At 42.8% G+C, this 22,950-nt stretch overlaps 2 protein-coding genes across 12 annotated transcripts in view; both read right to left on the reverse strand.

Annotated features, from left to right (window-relative positions):
• usp19 (ubiquitin specific peptidase 19) overlaps nt 1–2,436 on the reverse strand; it is a 33,331-nt gene extending 30,895 nt beyond the window's left edge. For 2 of the 6 annotated variants that reach the window (XM_077514805.1, XM_077514804.1), the window contains exon 1: nt 1,489–2,432. The gene's annotated coding sequence lies outside the window, so the exon portion shown is untranslated. Of the gene's footprint in view, nt 1–1,488 lie in introns of all 6 variants that reach the window. The other 4 variants (XM_077514803.1, XM_077514800.1, XM_077514801.1 and 1 more) reach the window with 3 other exon arrangements.
• Nucleotides 2,437–2,783: 347 nt separating this feature from the next.
• The window catches only part of lamb2 (laminin, beta 2 (laminin S)), a 58,715-nt gene continuing 38,548 nt past the window's right edge, over nt 2,784–22,950 (reverse strand). For 4 of the 6 annotated variants that reach the window (XM_077514795.1, XM_077514794.1, XM_077514797.1 and 1 more), the window contains 12 exons: nt 22,649–22,745; nt 21,939–22,120; nt 21,647–21,837; nt 20,822–21,006; nt 19,873–20,114; nt 19,540–19,743; nt 19,183–19,327; nt 18,903–19,110; nt 16,703–16,844; nt 4,133–4,309; nt 3,914–4,073; nt 2,784–3,746 (listed from right to left, as the gene is read on the reverse strand). In XM_077514795.1, the coding sequence (XP_077370921.1) occupies nt 3,610–3,746; nt 3,914–4,073; nt 4,133–4,309; nt 16,703–16,844; nt 18,903–19,110; nt 19,183–19,327; nt 19,540–19,743; nt 19,873–20,114; nt 20,822–21,006; nt 21,647–21,837; nt 21,939–22,120; nt 22,649–22,745 (2,070 nt within the window). In that variant the 3' untranslated portion in view covers nt 2,784–3,609. Of the gene's footprint in view, nt 3,747–3,913; nt 4,074–4,128; nt 4,310–16,063; nt 16,320–16,702; nt 16,845–18,902; nt 19,111–19,182; nt 19,328–19,539; nt 19,744–19,872; nt 20,115–20,821; nt 21,007–21,646; nt 21,838–21,938; nt 22,121–22,648; nt 22,746–22,950 lie in introns of those variants that run through there. The other 2 variants (XR_013282524.1, XM_077514799.1) reach the window with 2 other exon arrangements.

Here is a 22,950-nt window from a genome sequence, read left to right on the forward strand (position 1 = left end):
TCATAATTCATTTGAGTGTGAACATCGTCAAGTACGGGGACGAGGACGTTATGTTTTATTAGCTCGTAAGTTGTTTATACTTCACAAATTGACCATGTTCATAATCTTATTTTACCAAAAAATTTATAGAATGTGGATTAGTGTCATTATCATGTGTCGTGTGCGACGTACTACATTTGTGTTCTGTCCCGCTGTTCTTCCTGTGGTAACCAGCCTAGGTAACGGCGTCTCGCATTTCCTTACTTCATTCTGTCTATAAATAAACACGGTTAATACACAACCTTCTTGCAACCTTTCGTTTACATCATCGGGACGCTACGCAAAAAAAGAAAAGAAAAAAAACAGCTAGGGGAGGTTGGGCGCTGTAACGATGATACATTTAATTTTACTATTTTTTCTTTTTCCTGAAATAGTTCGTCAGTTCCACACGTTTTGCATTGCTCGTGCTGTGTGTCACGTTACCTGTTGGATATTGGCAGTTGAGATTGTCCGCAAGGAACCGATCCTCGAGTTCTTTCATTTCCAGCCAGCACACATTCATTAGCGGATTGTCCATTCCTGTGCAGCTCCCGCACCACCACTCACCCCCCGCCTGATTCACTCGTTCGTTAAAGTTTATTTTGTGCCCGAAAAGACCATCTGGCGCCACAACTTTCACATCCAAGGCAGACTTTCCTTCGGTAGGGTTATTTTGTCGTGTTGGATCGAAGCGATAAGGTTTAATCCTTCCGGGTTTGACGCTAGATGCACGGCTGCGTTGCATAGTGCTTCCATAGTGTAGCGTTTACACACTAGTGACGTAAACATCCGGGTTATTTAGTCACGTGTAACAAACATGCCGGCGTTCGATTCATTTTAACATCGGTTTAAAAGTTATTAAATGTACATAAAAAAATAATCACGTCACCAAATTAATTATTGAAAAAGTAGCAACTTTTTGCTGCTAAAAATGGATCAATAAGTAAAGTGTTCCTTTAACATCTGGTAATCACTATCCTAAACAATAGCAAGAGCACTTCACTTGTTATTGTTTGCTAGCGTAAACACGATGGCTGTCATTTCCAAAATAGCGGCCGTGTGTGTATCTTGAAAACACCATTAAATGTGTCAGTGTGCATTCCTTCCCCTAAAGTTATATGAAGTTTATACGCGATGTTTCCAACCCTCCGATGATTTTGCAGTCACCGTAAGTGGAGCACTGGCGTCATTAGAAACATCGATACGTTCACATTGCATGAAGTTCTGCCGCCCAAGACTTAATCTGGCCAAGTGTTTTACAGATATGTCATTGTCCATAACGTTCAGCTAAATGTATTCATTTGACTGTCAATGCCTGAATTTTGCAGGCGAGGTAGAACAAGCAATCGCTTAATGTCATTAGCCTCTGCTAAAGCTAACACTAGCCTCCATTTTACACTCGAACAACGCTTTGTGGTCATCCGAGGACAAGAGGTTGTGTTGATATCGAAACGAAACCATCGTACTCACCAAGCGTCAATGGAAGCAGAAGATAATTTTTTGTTGTTGTGTACACAATGGCCGGCGACTTGCTGTGCCTCCCCAACGGCTGCCAAGCTTTCTTCGCGACAGCAGGCCGCTCAGCTCCTGGCCGCACTCACAACTCCCGAGTCCACGGTGTTTCTGGAATGTTCTTTCTTTTCATCCAGGAGCCATTTTGGACATAGTTAACCGGGCAATTGTGTCTGTGTTTGAACCAAAAGACGATAGTTGAATGACGGTCAGCGTTCTGATGCCATTGGTGAGTGGCCAATCTGCGGGATAAATTTTACTTGTTTAGAACAACATCCTGCCCGGCCAAGCCTAGAGAGAGCGAGCCACTTCCTGGATGGCGACACCACGTGGTCTGTAGCCCTTCCTTTTCGCGTGGGCACTAGGCACGTGTACAATGTACAGCGCACAAATACAGACGTTCGACAAAGAACAATTAGTTGAAAGTTTTTGAAAGCGCTGACGTGCCGTATACGTTCATAGCGGCGAGTCGCGACACACACGCGCACACACACACACACTAAACTGATTTTTGTTTATTACAGGTAATAATAGCGGCAATTTGGTAAATAATTTGGGCAAAGAATAAATAAATCACATTCAAAGCAGTCCAGGTGTTTGCGTGTCGGGGGTGAAAGGAAGACAGAAAGTATTGTAACTTATTAAAACTACGTTTTGTTTTGACTTAATGATGATGACAACTGGGTGGAACGGTGATGACGGGTCGCACGTCCGCCTCCCAGTTAGGACTCGGATTCGAGTCCAAGCTCCGGCCTTCCTGGGTGGAGTTTGCATGTTTTCCCCGTGCCTGCGTGGGTCTTCTCCGTGCTGTCCCAAAGACAAGCATGGCAGGTTAATGGCGCACTCTGAATTGTCCCGAGGTGTGCTTGTGAGTGTGGATGGTTGATGGCGATTGGCTGGCAACCAGTCCAGGGTGTACCCCGCCTACTGCCCAAAGCCAGCTGAGATAGGCTCCAGCACCCCGATCCCCTTGTGAGGAATAAGCGGTCATAAAAATGGATGGATGATGACAACTACGTTTATGATGGCATTTTATGCGAGGGGACACATTTGCGCAAATGCTTGCGCAATCATTACGCATAAGCGTCCAAACGATATCACGTGTCGGGAGTCATTCAACAACAACAACAACAAAGCGGAACTCTAGCTTCCCTTCAAGGTGTGTTGGGTCCGACCTTAGCATAGCCTGTATGTTGGAATAAAACTACGTGGCTCAGACCTGCTATTTCAAATATATATTAAAAACAACAACACAGATTTCTAACCTTTATTCACAAAATTAAGGCACTGTAATACAGTACAATTTACTTTGGCAATTTTGTTTTCGTCTTTGGTTTTTCATAGTTTGTAAACTGAAGTTAAGTGTAGTGTAAATTATGATGCAAAAATAATTTACAATTCTATTCATAATATTACTATATTATTGTATAATTATTTATGTGTAGCCCTAACCGTTTGTGCTGTAAAAGTGAAGCTATGAGAATGGAATATGATAAACCTGGTAAAAATAAATAGTTATGTTCAATGCTAAGGAATACTGTCAAGTGTCATACTGTATATTCAAATTACCTGTTCTTATTATCACCCTTAAGCTTGAAAGTGTTGATTATAAGAACACATGCTTGAGGCATTCCTTTTTGGCTAAGTTTTCATATAGCAAAAACCACAAGTGGCTTTAACATGAAGGTTTTATGGAATCAGTTCAGCGCCAATCCACCCAGCAGCCGTGTTTGTGTGTGTAAAATCATGCAGGTTAAATGTGTTTAGTATATAATGATCATAACAAGCTTCCAATTTATTTAACCTGTTGCCTCCAAACAGGTAGGTAAATAATAATAATAATAATAATAATAATAATAAGTTGTAGTTAATGTAATGTTATTTTATCCCATATCTTTGGACTATATGACATCTGTGATTTAAATTATACATATTTTTATATTCAGTACACAAATTTACAAGCATACAATTTCAGATTTTTCTTTCAACAATGCAAACCAATACAACTTGCACGCATTCAGCTTTCCTGGTAGCCTATGTTGCACCTGACATGCAGTGTGCAGAATAATAAGATGGCCACTACTGGCACGTGTTATAAATTTGGATTTGTTTGTTGATGTCATTAAGGATGGCTTTCATCTTGTCTTCCAAGCCATCCAGCTGACGAGCTTTCCCTTCCAATCGCCTCTCGTTCTCCTCGTAGTTTTTCTCCAGCTCTGTGGAAAAAAAAAAAAATTTCCAATGGGCAACCAACATTTATTTATTTTAATTATTTCCTTTTTGAAATGAAACCTTTGTTTCTTCAATTTCAGTTTTAGTCACAGTATAATAAACTTGGTCTGAGCCCATGATTCATTTTTTTTCCTAACATGACAAAAAGTACCTGCTAGTCTCTGCAACTTGTTCTGGGCGTCCTGCAGTAGTTGTTTGGCCTCGTCCCGAAGGCTCTCTGCCTTCATCTTGGCATCTTGAACAGCTTTGACCTTAGTGCCAACGCGCTGCTTCACCTCATTGTATTTATCGGTCAGCTGCCCGTCTAGAATCTGAGCATCAAAAAGATTAGAGTCAATGACAGTAATGAGGCAATACCGAGCGCACATACCTGCTTTGCTTCGTTTGCTTTATCTCGCGCCATGGTGGCCGTCTCTTCAGCCCGGGCAGCTGCCATGCTGTTGTTGGCACGTTTGGTCTTCAGCAGGTTGATCTCACGGCCCAGAGTGGCCAGACGGTCCATGGCCTCACTTAGTTGCCGCTCACTGTTAGATGTCTCGGATTCTATCTGTGAGGTTCATGCGCAGGGAATGTGAAAATCAGACCATAGGTTATGTTACAATGGCTTTACAATTTTGAAACCAAAGCAAGATTAAAAATACATCATAAACACAATCAATCCATCCATTTTTTATACCACTTATTTATGGTTCGCCGGAGAGTAATCAACTGACTTTGGGGAAGAGGCGTGGTTTAGTTGCCATCCAATCCCCGAGCACATCAAGAGACAGACAACCTTTAGCAATCACATTCACACCATCCATGAGTGGGAACTGAGCCCATGCAATCTGCATGGAGGTCAGGGAGTTCAATCAACACAATTGTGCCTAAATTGAATTCAATTAAAAAAATTTTTTTGTATTTTGTATATCTTTATTGACAGACTCAAGTCCATTAAGAACAAACAAATAATACAACAAATACAAAAACAAAAAAACACACTAATATAAGAACACACACATAAAATAGCCCTTGGTTTAAAAAACATACAATTCATGTAACCAATATTTCCAGAACAATGAAGTGTATCTGAAATCACTTACAAAAGGATCATTTATCTTTTATAAAATTCTGTTACCAGATCTATTAATTCGAGACATAAATTTATATATAAAATTCCTTAACAGTGCATGAAATGTTGGAACATTTGAGGTAACAAACAAGAAACTTGCACTCTCCCACCTAGGATATTTTAACAGAATTCTTAGAGCATCATTATATGCAACCTTGATCTTATTTATTTTTTTCCCTTTGCTATAGTTGCGCCATAGATGTGGGGAATATAATGGAGTACAGTCTTTAAAGAGTTCAATTTTAACATTATCAGAACAGTGACTAAATTTGCGCGCAAGCATATTTGCTTGGGCATATAGCTTTCTGCACTGTCTCAGTACATCATCATCATCATCACTTAAGTCATCCCTCAAAACATGGTCCAAATATTTTACCTTTGTTACAACTTTAAGTTCTTGTTTGGACAAATAGAAAGATGGAAACATTAGCTTTTGATTCGCCTTAGATTTAATTTTCATTCCCACAGTTTTAATGGGGTTATATTGGATGTCATATGCCACCCCATACTCAGCACATACTTTAAGTAGTTGCTGTAAACCAGCACTATAAGGTGTCATTACTACCAAGTCATCTGCATACATTAAATGATTAATGAGCCTATCGCCCACCATACATCCAGTCATGTAATTTCTTTGACAGTTCATCCATATACAAATTGAACAGAACCGATGACAATATACCCCCCGTCTTACCCCATTTGTAACTGGAAAACTTGTTGAGACAGTTGTCCCCCATCTAACTTGCATGGTTTGTTTTGTATACCAGTAGTACATAATACGTAGTAAATATGAAGGAACCCCTCGCTTTTGCAGTTTAAAAAAGAAAAGAAAAAAGTTTGCCATGGTTGATGCGATCAAAAGCCTTAGATGCATCTAAAAAGCACAAAAATACAGTGGAGTTATATCTATTATATTTGGACACCACCTCTTTTAATGTGTAAACACACAAGTCTGGGCTATGTCCATTTTTAAAACCAAATTGATTATCAGAACTCATTATGTATCCCTGAAGTCTGTCTAATAAAATTCGCTCTAAGACTTTAGATAATACACTTGCAAGAGCTATTGGTCTGTAATTATCTGAACTTGATACTTTACATGTTTTATCTTTAATTACTGGCACCAGGATTACGGAGAGCATAGATTCAGGCAATATTCCATGTGATAGGTAGCCAGAAAAACAAATAGAGAGCAGCACAGATATTCTTTTACTAGCATACTTCAGGTGTTCGGCTGTTATTTGATCAGAACCACATGATTTATTCAATGCCAGTTTTCCAATAGCATTGCACACTTCATCTGGTTTAATCACCATGCCATTATTGTCATCAGCCATACATATATTAAAATCAACACTCTGAACACAGTTAAAAAGCTTACTGTAATACTTTCGCCATAACTCCACAATATTTTTATCGGCTACGGTATTTTACTGTTGTTAATTCTTTTAACTTCTTTCCAGAAAGCGATACTGTCTTTCTGCCCGTTTTCCTGCCATAGAGTTTGCTGTCAACATCTGTTCATTCTTCTTAATAAAGCGCAGCGCATACTTAAACTTAGCATTTGCTTCTTTCTTCTTTTCAAATTCTGGTCCGTATCTTATTTTACCAGCCAATACCCATTTTTGAGTGGCATCTTTAGCCGCTGAATATAAATCAGACACATGCACACTCCAACCTGGCATGATTTTATGCTTCTTCTTCTCAATAATCAGGGAATTACTATCATTAAGGAGGCCTGTCACTATTGTTTTATACATGTTGAGCACAGCCATGAAATGTTCCTGTTTTTTACAGTTTGTATCACCACATAAGATAGCTTCACATGGGATGTTAATATTACTAGGAGTTATATCAGTTTGACAATTATACTGCCAGAGATCAAAATATGATTGTTTTTCCCAGTCTAGTTTTCTACATGTACCGTTATTGCCAGCAGGCAATGCAGGTAAACACTCTAGGTCAAGTGTCATAGAAACTGCAATATGATCAGCAATAGCTAAACTATATAAGATCTCAGCTGTCACCAAGCAGTTGTGTGTATCAGCAGTGCATATACAGTGATCCAGCCAAGATGTTGTATGCCAAGCTTCACTAATATATGTATAGCTATCAGCTGGTAAGATTTTCTCACTTGAGAGCATGAGCTTATCATTTCCACAAAACTCCTTCAAATGTCGCCCAAACAAAGAGTGAGCATTTGATATATCAGCATTCATATCACCCATTAAAAAGATACTCGTGTATTCACTGTCTTTTATAAAAGAACTAATAAAAGCGAGCCTATTAAGACATTCACTTTAATTCTGGTAAGATTCACAAGTGTCATGGTTTGGCTCTCGGCCTCTGTTTGTTTTCATTCCAGCACCCAAGTGATTGGTGGGTGTTTCCCTCCCTAATGACCGCACCTGTTCCTCGTGGACAATCAATGGACTATAAAAGCCACCAGTGTTGCCGGTAACTCGTTACTTAGTAACGCGTTACTCAAAAAAGTTGCTTTCTAAAGTAACTAATAGTCTAACGCGTTACTTTATTCTACAAAGTAGTCTGATTAAAGTTACTGTCCAGAGAATCAATGCGTTACTCCACATTTTCATGAAGAAGGCAAACTATCTCACTGTTGTAACAGTCACAAACAACTACTGCTAACTACGAAGATGAGGCAGAAGTCATTGATCACCACACTGAATTCAGCCATGGTCTGGTCATGAATGGTTTGCACATTCAAAACAAAAGTGATGATACTTTTACTACTAGTTTTATTAACCAACAGGCACACAACAAAACAAAAAAAGTGTGCATTATGGACCATAAAAGTGGTAAAAAAAATAATTTATTTCCATCCTCAACTGGTCCGTGAAGCATTATGGGATGAGGTCGTCTCCGCCCTCTCGCCAGGGGGAGTGACGTCAGACAAGTTACGTTTTCAGTAGGGGTGGAACAAAAAAACGATTCGACCGAACCATCGTTCGTCAAGGGGAGCTAAACGACCGTATCGGTTGCGAGTGAGGCTTTATGGTTTTCATAACAATAGCAAGAGTTCTGCGCCGTGCTCTACTTGTTTTGTTTACATTTCAGTAGCATCACCATTCAAGCTACTTCCGTGTTTCCGTGCTCGCGACACGGCGCGCGCGCGCGCAACGAGTGACAACATACAAATGGAGACAGTTAGCAGAAGCCGGTGCCGTACATCTCGGTATTTCCCATGGCTATCGAGTCCTCTCGGTGCACTTGTATGTCCCGGGCCGGCGTTGGTACTGCGCGCGAGCCAAAAAGAATAACTCCCGTGACGATCCAATGCATGGATTCAAACGACACAGGTATGTCCCACAGCCAACACACCAGCTATGCTAAAAGCACACAGCAAGTATCTCATTTCTCAGTTTGTGGCTCCCTGTCAATGTCTACAACTAGCATGAGCAGCAGATAGGAGAACTGAGACGTGCCCGCGATTACGACAGCCCAAAAAACAAAATATAAACAGTAGTGATTCTGTGGTCATCATCGTGTCTCAGATTAAAAAAACAAAAAAAGATGTCATACATTAACCAAAAATGAAAGTGATGACAAAAGAAAAAACAATTGTTAAATACAAAAATTGTTGATTAAAAAGGGAAATGAACTTTTGGAAATATTTTTGCATATATTAAGTGGTTAAAATGTGTTTGATAGATTTATTGTTCCATAAGGTGGCTTCATATTTCTTTTGGCTGGACGGTAGGTTTATTTCATGTCTTAAATTTATGTTTCTGAAATACTTCACAATGTGCAAATATTCTGTTTAATTGTGTTGGTGTCTGTCTAAAGGTTAAATATTTATATTTAACATTAAATTATCAACCTTTTGTTTTCCTGATCCTTATTTTGAAGAGAAAAAACAAACAAACCAAAAAACAATTATAACTGTCAATAACTACTAATAAATATTTAAACTGATACATGTGTACACACTGGAATAGCGGAACAAACAAACAATAGAGGAATTTAGGGGATTTTCATTTTCAACCTGGATAGATTTTTATTTTTTGTTTTATAAAAAGTATTTACGTTACAAGAAGTCAAGAGAGACTGCCTATTTTGTTTTTCATTAAAAAAAAAACTTTATTTTCATGTTAAAAATGCACTTTCAATAAAGTATTTGGAACTCCGTTTCTACTGCATTATTTTTATGTTGAGATGGTGTTATCGGCAGCTGCTGAAAGTAACTAAAAAAGTAACTTTTAATCTAACTTAGTTACTTTTAAAATCAAGTAATCAGTAATGCAATTTAGTTAGTTTTAAAACCAAGTAATCAGTAAAGTAACTAAGTTACTTTTTCAAGGTAACTGTGGCAACACTGAAAGCCACTGCCAACTACTGCTGACTGCCAGATTATTCATCTTGCTCACTGCTGTGCAGCTAAGTGTTTATTCTAGCGTTTTCATAGCCTTTCATAGTTTTTTCACTTGTCTTGTATTACTGCATCACCCTTTGTTGTACTTTGTAGAATGTTTGGATTTTAGTTTGCGTTCTCTCACCTAGACTTGTAGTGTTACCTTTTACGTGTGCGCTGTTGGCCACATTTTCTTAAGTTGAACTTTCTATTTCGTGTTGTATGATGTTTGCTGTGAATCCTTGCTTTTTGTAAGCAAGTGTTTTTTTTGTTAATTGCTATTTTTCTCCTTGCCTTTTGCAAGTGTTTTTGGTTGAGTTGTTTTTGTACTGGTTGTTTGACCAGCTTTTTCGGTTGTTTGTTTCCGCGCATCCGCGGAATAAATTCTTGATCATCCTTTCTCTGGTCTGCGTATTTTGGGATTCTCTCTCGCCGGCCCCCCCATAACAGAATAATCTGGCCATGGATCCCGCAGACCCGGAAAAGGTACGTCACGCTTTGGCCAGTCAAAGGAAGTTGGTGGGGCAGCATGACAAATCGCTGCGTGAGATGCAGGAGGCAATTTCCACGCTGGCCCGCCAATTTGGGGAGCTTTCGACCCGGGTCGGTCAAGCAGAATCATACGCTTCTCCCCGAGCTAGCTCAACTCCTGACTTGGAGCAGGCGCTGCCTTCTCATGTTGCTATTAGCGAGCCTTCTCTACCACATCCGTCACGTTACGGAGGGGAACCTGGTATGTGCAGTACCTTTTTGCACCACTGTTCCCTGATTTTTGACCAACAACCGCTTACGTATGCCCTTGATCGCTCCAAGGTAGCATTTGTTATGAGCCTTTTGACTGGCCAAGCAGCCTCTTGGAGTATGGCCGTGAGCAATTCAGCACCTGAGCTCCGGTCTTCCTTCCCTGATTTTGTTCGTGAACTCGGATGCGTGTTTGATCATCCTGTGACAGGGAAGGAGGCCGGAGGTCAGTTACTTGACTATGTGCAGGGGCGGCAATCAGTCGCGAACTATTCAATTGGATTTAGAATCCTGGCCGCAGAAAGCGGGTTTGACAATCGAGCGCTTTGTTGTATATTCCGGCGAGGACTTTCACCCATATTGAAGGACGAGTTGGCAGTTCGCGCCGAAACCACGAACTTGGAAGAACTCATAGGCCTGAGTATTAGACTGGATAATCGTATCCGGGAAAGACGGCGAGAACGGGGCTGGGAGCAAAGCAGCAAACTTATAGACATGTCTGGATCTGCGTGGGAGAGGACGCACGCAGGGGATTCCGACAAGCCCCGTGAGTCCAGACCACATACCGGTCGAGCCCATGCAACTGGGGAGTGGTCGACTTCACCCAGCAGAGCGGCTGCGCCGATCTCGGAGTGGGTCCTGCTACTACTGCGGTCAAGTGGGACACCGGGTCGCCGGCTGTCCAGCCAGAGCTTCACGGGGGCAACAAGGAACAACGCTGCTCCGCTCTCTACAAGCCCCGGCTGATACCCCGATCCCGTCATCTACACCACAGCGTGAGTGCATTCGGACGGGGGTAGAGAAGAGTATGGTGGGTTCTAGAGCTGTCAGCCACACTAGGCTCGAACTTCCAGGGGAGGTAATGGGGCCAGGAAATGCTGTTAGTTATAGCGCTTATTGACTCTGGGGCCGATGAGTGTTTCATGGATCCTGGAATTGTTGAACAGGGATTGTCCCTTAGAACCCCTTAGGGAACGTAAAGAGGTGCTGGATCTTGACGAACGCCTCCTGGCCGCTATTGAAAACGTTACGGCTCCGGTTGAGTTAAGGTTGTCAGGTAACCAAGTGGAGCGTCTTCGTTTTTTTGTTATGCCGTCCCGTTCGGTACCCATTATTTTGGGTCTTCCGTGGCTTAAGAAACATAATCCAGAGATCGACTGGTCCAAGCCGGCCTTGGAAAACTGGAGTGAATTCTGTCATGCTAACTGTCTAGTATCCGCCGACCGCGATAAACCTACCTCTCCGCCTATGCTTCCGGAGGCAATCTGCCTTGACAATGGGCCGAGAGAATATCATGATTTGAGTAAGGTTTTCAGTAAGGACCGAGCCCAGTCGTTGCCACCCCATAGAGTGCGATTGCGCTATCGACTTGATTCCCGATGCACCACTTCCTACCTCCAGATTGTACAGGGTTTCGCAACCGGAACAAGCGACCTTGCATGACTATATCTCTTCCTCCTTGGCCGCCGGCTTAATCTGTCTGTCAACTTCACCGTTAGGATCAGGGTTTTTCTTCGTCGAGAAGAAAGAAGTCATTACGGCCCTGTGTCGATTACAAGGGTCTCAATGATATTACTATAAAGAATAAATACCCCTTGCCCTTGCTTGATTCAGCGTTTGCGCCACTGCAAGCCGCCACAGTTTTTACAAAATTTGATCTTCGGAGTGCATACCACTTGGTTCGGGTTCAGGAGGGGGATGAGTGGAAGACCGCTTTCAAGACCCCGCTGGGACATTTCGAATACTTAGTAATGCCCTTTGGACTAACGCACCATCCGTGTTTCAGTGTTTAACGTCTTACGAGATATGCTGGATCAGTTTTGTTTATCTTGACGACATCCTGATTTTTATTTTTTTTTCACGCGAACTCAAAGAACATGGGAGTCGCGTACGCAAAGTGCTCCAGCGATTACTGGAGAACCGGTTGTATGTAAAAGCTGAGAAATGTGAATTTCACTTAGACTCGGTCCAGTTTCTGGGCTTCATAGTGGAGAGGGGACAACTTGGAGCAGACCCAGCAAAGATTCAGGCTGTGTTGGATTGGCCCTCTCCGTCGTCTAGAAAACAGCTGCAAAGGTTCCATGGGTTTGCTAATTTCTATAGGCGCTTTATCCCAAACTATAGTCAAAGGGCAGAACCACTTACACGGCTTACATCTGATAAAGTCCCATTCCAGTGGACTCCTGAAGCGGAATTAGCTTTTTCTGAATTAAAACAATTGTTTTCTACTGCACCAGTATTGAAGCATGCTAACCCAGAACTTCCTTTTGTGGTCGAGGTCAACGCATCCAGTTCAGGAATGGGGGCGGTCCTCTCCCAACGCTCCCCGGATGACCAGAGGCTGCACCCCTGCGCGTTCTTCTCAAAGAGGCTTAGTCCTGCAAAGGTCAACTATGATGTTGGGAACCGTGAACATCTGGCCATCGTACTGGCTCTACGGGAGTGGAGACACTGGCTGGAGGGAGCGAAGGAACAATTCATCTACAGACCACAAGAACCTGGAATATATTCGTGCAGCCAAAGGAAAGAACCCACGGCAGGCAAGATGGGCTCTGTTTTTTACTCGTTTTGACTTTGTGCTGACTTATCGCAGGGGAAGTCTGAATCAGAAGCCAGATGCCCTGTCACGCATCTATGACCACGCCACAGAAGCCATGGTTCCTGAACCTATTCTGCCCGAACGCTGCATCGTGGGAGCATTGCAATGGACTATCGAACGGAAAGTTACCGACGCACTGGCAGGTATCCAAGTACCGGAAGAGGTTCCTCCTGGGAAGTTGTTTGTGCCCCCTCAGGTACGCCCGGACGTTCTACAATGGGGACATGAGTCCAACCTCGCGTGCCATCCTGGAGTCCACCGCACGCAATTCCTGGTGGAACAATGGTTCTGGTGGCCAGAACTCAGTAAGGACGTCTCAGACTTTGTGAGGGCTTGTGTCGCATGTGCCTGTGGAAAGGTGTCCCACCAAGCCCCTGCTGGGCTACTACGGCCCCGATCGGTACCCTCTCGCCCTTGGTCCCACATTGCCATGGACTTCATCACGGGGCTGCCGGTGTCAAAAGTTAACACTGTGATTCTGACTGTAACAGACAGATTTTCAAAGCTAGGCCATTTCGTGGCCTTATCTAAGTTGCCGTCTGCATTGGAGACGGCCAAACTGTTGATCAAGCACGTGGTTCGTCTCCATGGCATCCCCCTCGACTTTGTCTCCAACCGAGGACCACAGTTTGTGTCCCAAGTCTGGAAGCGGTTCTGCAGAGCATTGGGAGCCACCACGAGCCTGTCATCGGGCTACCACCCGCAAACCAACGGCCAAACAGAATGCCTGAACCAGGAACTGGAAGCGGCGCTTCGCTGTGTGTGCCTGCAGTCCCCCACATCATGGTCATCACACCTAGCCTGGGTTGAGTACTCACACAACACGTTGGTCTCCTCAGCGACAGGTCGATCTCCGTTCGAGGCTGCTTACGGTTACCAGCCTCCGCTGTTTCCATCCCAAGAGGGACAAGTAAACCTCCCTTCCGTGCAAATGCACCGTCGCCGAGCCCACAGAGTCTGGCGGGAGACCAGAGCCGCCTTGTCCCGTACTGCTGCCCGGAACCAGGCCATCGCTGATCGGCGCCGCCGCCCAGCACCAACGTACGCCCCGGGAGACAAGGTATGGCTATCCACCCGAAACCTACGGCTAGCAGGCGGGGCCAAGAAGCTGGGGCAGCGGTACGTTGGCCCTTACGAGATTGTGACTGTGGTTAATCCCGTGGCCATGAAACTTCGTCTCCCGCCATCCATGAGGGTCCACCCAGTCTTCCATGTCTCCCAGCTCAAGCCTGTTGTCTCCAGTGACTTGGCTCCTGCTCCAGTGACTCCTCCGCCTCCACGACTGTTCGACAGTGACTCTATCTACACGGTCAGAGAAATCCTGAACTCCAGACCTCGCGGCAGGGGTGTCCAGTATCTGGTTGACTGGGAGGGCTACGGGCCAGAGAGGCGGCAGTAGGTCCTCCGCTCCTGGATCTTGGATCCGTCCCTCCTGCGGGACTTCCACTCAGCTCACCCCTCGAAACCAGGTGGTACGCCAGGGGGTGTCCGTTAAGGGGGGGGGGTACTGTCATGGTTTGGCTCTAGGGCCTCTGTTTGTTTTCATTCCAGCACCCAAGTGATTGGTGGGCATTTCCCTCCCTAATGACCGCACCTGTTCCTCGTGGACAATCAATGGACTATAAAAGCTACTGCTGACTGCCAGATTATTTATCTTGCTCACTGCTGTTCAGCCAAGTTTTTATTCTAGCGTTTTCATAGTTTTTTTTCACGTGTCTTGTATTACTACGTCGCCCTTTGTTGTACTTTGTTGACTGTTTGCATTCTCTCACTTAGACTTGTAGTGTTACCTTTTACGTGTGCGCTGTTGGCCACGTTTTCCTAAGTTGAACTTTCTATTTCATGTTATATGATGTTTGTTGTGAATCCTTGCTTTTTGTAAGCAAGTGTTTTTCGTTAATTGCTATTTTTCTCCTTGCCTTTTGCAAGTGTTTTCGGTTGTTATTTTTGTACTGGTTGTTTGACCAGCTTTTTCGGTTGTTTGTTTCCGCGCATCCGCGGAATAAATTCTTGATCATCCTTTCTCTGGTCTGCATATTTTGGGATCCACTCTTGACGGCAATCCCGGCCCCCCCATAACAATAAGGTGTATAAACATTTAAAACAATAAATGTATTTCTATCATGTGCAACTTTAACTGCAATGGCCCAGTCAACCACAAGCCGAATTACAGAAATTAATGGGTCTAGTTTCTTATGCTACAGAATGGTATCCCAAACTCATATCAGTTGTGGACTCCCTTGCCCAATAGAAGTCACTGTGCACAGAGTTGAGTTAGAGTCTAGATCTTGTACAGATAGCATAGTCTCTTGTATACATAGAATATCAAAACTCAAAGAGTGCGTCAACAATACGCCGTGCTTTATCACCAGCCCCTTGTCCCGTAGGCAGTCCACGCGAATTGTATGACACAACTTTCATCATTCATTCAACATCCACTTGCACACTACCCTCCTTGCAAAGGGGGTGCAGTGGCCATAATCGGCCTGAGGGCGGTACCTTTACGTGGTTCACAATACCTCCGAACCAGAGCCCCTTCGAGCCATAATTCAGGATTATACATTTAATTAATTTCCTGACATTCTGCAGTAACTTTGAAACGGCCTTATCGGCTACGTGCACAATAGATTTTTAAGCAGGTCACATCCCTGTTAAGTTTTCTTAAGATACTCTGGCAGCATCACTGCATCCAGATCTGGACAGAATCTCGTGGCAGTCTTTACGACTTTTATAGTACTTACAGCGCCAGTGCCGATTATCGAACTGATACAGCTTTCTTTTGTCCAGCAGCAGCAACAGGCATTCCCAGCGCTGTATTCTCCAGTTTCTGCTGCGGCTGTCCTTTCTTGACAACTTTACTCCACCCAGGAGAGCCGGTGGTGGAAACAAACCCAGCTGAGTCACTTTTCGTTGACGTTCCGCTAACACAGAGGCCGGAAGATTTCGCCCCGGTACGATTCCCAGGCGTCGGATCAGAAGAGCTTGCGGACAATCGCCGCTCCGCAGCACTTGATTCCACCTCAGAGTCCCGTGCACCAGCTTCCACTTGTTTTACACCTTCGGACTCGACGCACTCCTCATCCCGCCACGCCGGCGCCACTGCCAATGCGCCGCCACTACCATCGCCGTCCGGAACACCAGCACCAGCCACCGCACCGCTCGTCGGGGCGTCCAGCGTAGACACTCGGCAGCTCACTTCCGCAACACCCGTCCGAACCTGCTCACAGACATCAGCCTGCAGCGAGGTGATGTGTTTCAGCGCACCAAGCTCAGCACTCAGGTGCTCCATTCTCCGTAGCAAACAGGAAACATCCAGGCTGGCAAATGATATCGGCGGTAGATCGTCGAGATAGTGACAAACAAATCTAGGGATATCCTCCCCACATTCGTTCAACACACTGAGACATTGTTTTATATTGTTGACGTCTTTATTTTGCCCTTTATGTCCAACGCATCGTTGCGTAGTCCTAGTGCAAAGTTCAAACAGCACTTTCTTAGAAGCTTCAATCGCCTTGGTGTCAAACGTGTTTATCGCCAACAGGATGATCTCTTCCTAAAGTCCTCATTTTTGTAACGAGAAAAGTGAGAAGTTCATCCTCCACAATTGTCTTGCCATCAGTTGTCCTGTATATCACAGGTTTTAATCTCGAACTATTCAATGCAGAGTGGTAGCGCTCCCTCCTGCAGCGTCCGCCATGTTGCCTGCTCCACCAATTGATTCCATTACGTAACAACTAATAAAATACATTTAAAATGTGTTAGATATTTTTATCTCTTGATAAAACAAATAAAAATAAAAAATAAAAAAAATTCTATATTACACAATTTCACCTATTAAGGGTGGGTCTAAATGTATCCCCAACAATAAACAGGTGTTCAATGTGTATTTTATATTATACACTCTTATTAATGTTACGACAGGGTAACGCTTTGATACTAGATAAGAATTATTTCACTTTATTCCTATTCCTATCGGGCAACTGTTTGAAAATTAGAACAATTTCAAAGTCAACCAGTGTCATAGAGGGTTCATCTGTATCAGCATTATAAGGGAACTCACTTTTTTTTTTTTTTTTTTAAAGGAGACTGAAGCAGTGGTTTGGGTACTTTTGGTTACCTGCGCCAGGCGGATCTCTGTGTCATCAATGTCAGCTCTGGCTCGGGCGATGGCCTTTTCTGCAGATGTCTGTGCAGTCTTAGCATCCACCAAGGCCTGCTTCACTGTCTCTGTAGTGGTCTTCACACCTTCCGCATGATGCCTGTACAGAATCACAGTGCCATACACAATGAAGGTGGTTTCAGAGTTTCAGAATACAGATTCTTTTATAGGATTTTTTTTTTTAAGCAGAGTTTTCATATCCATTGAGTTTATTGTCATCTTATACGCCCACAGGGCCTTCAGATTGGTGATGCCTTTGAAAAACTTAGCATCACACTAAAGCAGCTCTTAACCATTGTGGTCTTATTTCTGTTTATACAATAATCCCCCCACTTATTTGCGGTTCAGAAATTCATTCAATTCTCTTTTTGCAGCCACCCCCCTATTTTCCGTTATTTGCTGAAAAACTCACCTTTTCGCATTCATTGCTCTTACTATATGCTCTGCCAAAGCCCATTCCAAATACAAATTGGTCTTAAAGGAAGTATGGTGAAGTGATACATTACAAATGGGAGAAAAGCTTTGTATGTATGAGCATGTTTAGCCTGGGTAGTTCCTGGAAGTTTGGAGAGTCACTGTTGCATGTACACGTACATGCATATTTCAGGCGCTTTTAAAAAAAAATAATTATTTATTTATTTATTTATTTTTAATACAATAAGTAAGTTTGTTTTTTTTAAGGGTAATGTTGAGTTTGAAATTATATAAAACTGTTTTCATAGTTTCTGGTATATTTACGGTTGAAACTATTAAAGGGATCATCCGGATTTTTTAACATGAATCTCAATTTGATCCTAACCTCCAGTGTGTGCGATCAGCACTGACTTACCCCTGACAGCGTTCTGTGACACCAGTTCTGGTCCGGTGTTGGACGAGAAGAAAGTAGTTCAGCAAGCTGGCTGGGGTGTCGGAAATAAAGCGTTTTTCTTCTAAAAACTATTTGTTTTCAAAAGTGTGATACATTTCCATCACAATACTCCTTTCCTGAAAAAATTCCGACGCCATTACCGCCAGCCACTATTTTTCTGTTCGTTCGTATCACTGCGCGGCGCCCTGTAGACAGCGAATTGACGCACTGCTGCCAGCTGATCCTTCCGCTGGAAGTTGTTTGCCTTTTTGAAGGCGGAAGTATCAGCTAGCTGGCTGCAGTGCGTCGGTTAGCACTCTACAGGGCGCCGCACAGTGATACGAACGAACAGAAAAGTAGTGGCTGGCGGTAATGGCGTCTGACTTTATTCAGGAAAGAGTATTGTGATGGAAATGTATCACGCGTTTGAAAACAAATAGTTTTTAGAAGAAAAAAGCTTTATTTCCGAGACCCCAGCCAGCCTGCTGGACTATTATCCTCTCGTCCAACACCGAACCAGAACGCCTGTCACAGAACGCTGTCAGGGGTAAGTCAGTGCTGATCGCACACTGGAGGTGAGGATCAAATTGAGATTCATGTTAAAAAAGCCGAACGATCCCTTTAATATGGACAAATGTAAAAAAAAAAAAAAAAGAAAGAAATTCTAGTCACTGTAGGGCTCGTACTGTGGATCTTGTACCTAAAGCTTTTTTTTTTTTTTTTTTTTTTTTTTTTGTAATTAATCAACAAGTAATAGGTACTAGCTACAAATTGTAACCCTCTGGCACAAAACATTGTGTAAAACAGCAAGATAACAGTTGTGTACTATTGCGATAAAAACAAGGAATTTACCAAAAAATAAAGATAAGAGTCTCTTTGTTCATAAAAGTAATAAAGTAATAAAAAGTATATTTGTATCTGTTTCCATTTTGCAGCAACTAGCTTTAGAATGTACTGTAGTTACATTTTATCAATATTCACATTCCTAGTGAAAACACTGGCAAAAAGAGCTTGTTGCAACATGGCCCAGGCTGAACTCTTACTACCTGTTGCCACCTGCTGGGCGTTTTTTTATGTTTTTTTTTGTAATAACTACCATTGCTTTAAGCCACCTCTTCATGTCAGAAGCTGCATTAAAGCCTTCTGTATGCTCTTGCATTAAAAAAAACAAAAACAAAAAAAACATGTAAATATGTTTTTGTGAGTGAAAGACAAATGATTAACAAACATGTTTACACGTTTTTGGGTTTGAATGTGTTAAAGGTACGATGCATATGAAGCTTGGCTGATCGCATGACCAATGACCAATACCTTGCCCTCTTAGCATCCAGCAGTAGTTTTTCCGCTTTACGGACGTCGTGCTGCGTCTGCGCCAGGATGGCATCGACGTTGGAAAGGCTGCGGACGCGTTCTTTAATTTCGTCCACAAGATGTCTGATCTGGAGAGGAGAAGCGGGGATGGAGAGTTCCAGCACACGGTTCGCCACCGCCTCGATATGGTCAGGGTCTGCCCCTTCCTCTGAGGATATGATACAAGACGTGTTGAAGTTATGACGTTATTATCATGACGTCATGAATCTAGCTGACTCACGCATGAGGAAGTCCCTGATCTGTTTGATAAGTTCTCGCAGGTCCTTGTTGGAGCGCTCCACTTGGTCCTTGGTGGCTTTAGCTTTGTCGAGAGCTGCTTGGGCTTTACCCTTGGCCTCCTGTGCCTTGGTCTTAGCTTCTGCCACCTTACCAAAACAATACAATCACGTAAACATGCTGTTTGTAATAAGTCATCAGTATTTGATGTTTTGTATTCAAAAGACAAGTGGTTTGCAAGAGTGTTAAATTAAGAGTAATTTATTATACTCACTCTAGTCTCTGAAGGCCTGTATATTTTTGTGTTAGCCACCATACAGAGAAATCATGACAAGTATAAGTAACTAAAGTGTTTCCATACCTTGGTAACGAGCCCCTCCACTTCTCCCATGGCTTTGTTGAGCTGCTTCTCGGCATGCTTGGCGCTCTCTAAAGCATTGTTAGCTGCTGCTACGGCTCCGTTACAGTTCAGGCCTCCACAGTGACGATTTCCCTCGTCGTCACGGCAACCTGCACCTCCACAAGGGCTTTCCGCACAGGGAGCATCTCCTGTTGTACCACACACCTGTTGTGGGGCAGATGTGTCTCTACTTGTCAGAACATTACTCAGAGAAAAAGTTACTGTCACTGAAAAATGTATTTTCATTGATAATACCATAAATATATGAATAATTATAATAAACCAAGCTCAGACCTTCTCGTTGATCTTCCGCATGTCCAGATTCTGGACTTTGCTCTTGAGTTCTCCCAGCGAGCGTTTGTTGGCGGCATTTTTCCGGTTAAAGTCATCCTTCTTAGCAGAGATGAGGCGCTCGGTGCGACGGCGGGTGTCGGCCGATTGGCTGACTGTGCTGGGCCTGCTTACTGTCGATTGATTGGCACGGCGCTCAGCGTCCCAAGACTTGTTGTAGGAGGTACGAATACTGTCATATGCGCCTGGCAGAAATAGGATAATGGAAGAAGAGATTTATTTATTGAATGTACTGAATCTCAGCAGCACATTTTTTTGTAACATGCATTCATATTGAATACAGGGTAGTGATTTAACTCTGAAATTAAAGTGTTTCAACTTATTATATTGTCCTGAAAAGCGCTGCTTTTAGAGTATTCCTCTTAATTTGTCCCCCATTTGTCATTCAAACAGCCAAGTGGGTGTGGCTGATGTGATTTATTTATTTATTTATTTATTTATTTATTTATACATTTTAATCATCCTCATCCTATTAGGCCTTAATGATTGAGACCTAGGAACTCTGACAGCAGCAAGTGGTCGGGCAAACCTGTGCTATAACCATGAAAATTAATCAAATTCATTTTGTTCATTTACAGGTTATGTTTCTGGATCTGACATATCTAAACGTTTGCTTTAGTTGTTCAGTTTAATTCTAAATCCCCTGTGGTTTATCTTGTCTGTCATTTATTATCTTACTATCATGAGAGAAATTGTAATAAAAAAGGGTACATAAAACAACAAATGAGAGTATACTTTTCTTGATATTTAAAAGAAGTTGGCGCCAAACACATGAACATCCCATTTTAAAGCACAGGTATAAAACATACATAATTTTACGAAAAAGGTTAAATAATGACAGATTTGAAGAGTGGGGGGAAAAAAACTCACAAAACACTCTTTACTTGCTCACCTAGGAAATTTGAGTTTTTTAGGATATCAAGTTGGTGATGGAGCTGCTCTGATGTAAGGTTCAGTTCTCTGGCCTCTCGCTCGAGAGCACTCAGCTCCTTGCTTGCCTCCGAGTTGCTGTCCTGGACGACAGTCAAATCTCCTTCCAGACGGTTCAATGTGTCAGTGGTCTCACTGATCTGAAATCTAAGGAAAAAGACATGTACTTGTCAATGGATATTAATCATAAAAGTATACAAAGTGTTGCGTACAATGAATTTGCCATTAAGCACCACCAAAATGGGTTTGAAACAAAACTGTCAAGATATAATCAAAATTGCTACTATATAGAAATGAAGAGAAGTTGTGAAACTTTTGGAACAAACATTGTGGAGCAATCGCAAGTCGACTGGAACAAATAATCCTCACAGCATCCATCTAATACAAGATCGACTTTCATTTTAATGGGGCTGACAGTGAATAAGTACTGTGCAAAGCTTTTTCGTGACATTTGGTAAGACTCCACACTTTAATTCACCTGAGACTGTTTAAATCCTTTAGTGCTGCTGTTTTGGCTGATAAATTAACTAGATACTGTAAATTCTATGTGATTAATAGCACTGATCATGTCTGCCACAACCCATTTTTTTCTGATGCGGGAAAAAAAGAGTTTATTTGCCTGTGGTTGATGTGACCAGCTATTATTTATGGTACAATGTATATTAGAGTATGGCCATCATTATAGGAAATAGTTTTTATGTTGTGTTCAGTCACAACAATATACTGAGAAATGTATCTGAATGCATTACACAACATAAAAGATTTTAAGACATAAAGCAACATATACCTAAGCTGTTCAATAAGCTCCATCAGAGTGGTAATGGCAGCGGCAGTAGCATTGCGTGAGTTGACGATACTCTGAGCTTGGGCCAGTTTTTCCTCGAGGTCCCTGAAAGCCTTCTCATACGGCCCGGTAAGGCCAGTGGTCTGAATCTCGTGAGCGCGCTCGGCCAAAGCCCTGGTACGCACCGCTAGGTCCTGTTGTAGGAGAAGATATTTTTGCTCCATTGGTGAGTTTATATTGGATATATTCTGCCTTCACTGTAAACTTCTCCACCTATACATCAAGAAGACTGCACCTGGACAATGCGGTCCCAGTCGCCAAAGCATTGATGGCAGGGCTGGCAGTTGGGGAAGACACCAGAAAAACCTCGGGCACATTGATCACAGCGGACACCTGACACCCCCTGCTGGCATACACAATGACCTGTGACTCGATTGCACTGAGACGTCTCAATGCCTCGCCAGTCGCAGTCACAAGCTGGAAGAAGGGCAAAGAAGGTGGAAGGAAGTAAATATCCGATAGCAAACACCTGGGGGCTAAAACAGTTTGTGTTTTGCATCAAAAATTTAAATATGCCGTTTGTTTTTCTTCCCACATATATTAGTGATTCACCATTTACAGATTTGTAAACCCATTCTTTGTATTGACAAAACTAGTTCTTTGCCGCCATCTTGTGGCATCAAGGAATTACAGTCAGTTGAAATGAGTCAATAAGCTTTATTGAGACAAATATAATGCTTTGAGGGCCACCTTGTGGCCAATTATCAAAATTTAAGGTGGAGCATCATTTACTCCAGGAGTGCAAGTATTATTCCCCAAACACAAAGCGTAAACATGATAGAGTGGCCTGTGTTCTGGGTTTAAAAATAAAATCTGTGAATGCTGCAGACCAATGGCACTGAATGCAATCCCTTGGGTTTCCCCAGTGACACACTACACTAATTTCTAACTTATAAATACATTAGCATTATCCAAACATGGATTATGTTTGCCTATGGTCCTGACCTCTGCACTGTGTCCGCGGGTCTCCCCAGTAGTTCTCCTGACAGTCCGTGCAGGTCTTCCCACCGAATCCATCCCGGCACTGACACTGCCCGCTAAACTGAGCAACACAAAAATAGAGAAAAAGAACAGTCACATCCTCCAAAGTCTACAAGTTTACAAGCAGGGTAGGACCTCCACCGTGACACAATGGAGAATTTGAACTACCTGTATGTTTTTGGGCTGCTGCTAAACACTAAACATCTCTAAGTTGAAAACGTATTTCATTTGGCATTACACATAATCAGTTTGTTACATTTGAAAAT

The sequence above is a fragment of the Festucalex cinctus genome, chromosome 2 (genome assembly GCF_051991245.1).
Source record: "Festucalex cinctus isolate MCC-2025b chromosome 2, RoL_Fcin_1.0, whole genome shotgun sequence".
NCBI classification, from domain to species: domain Eukaryota; kingdom Metazoa; phylum Chordata; class Actinopteri; order Syngnathiformes; family Syngnathidae; genus Festucalex; species Festucalex cinctus.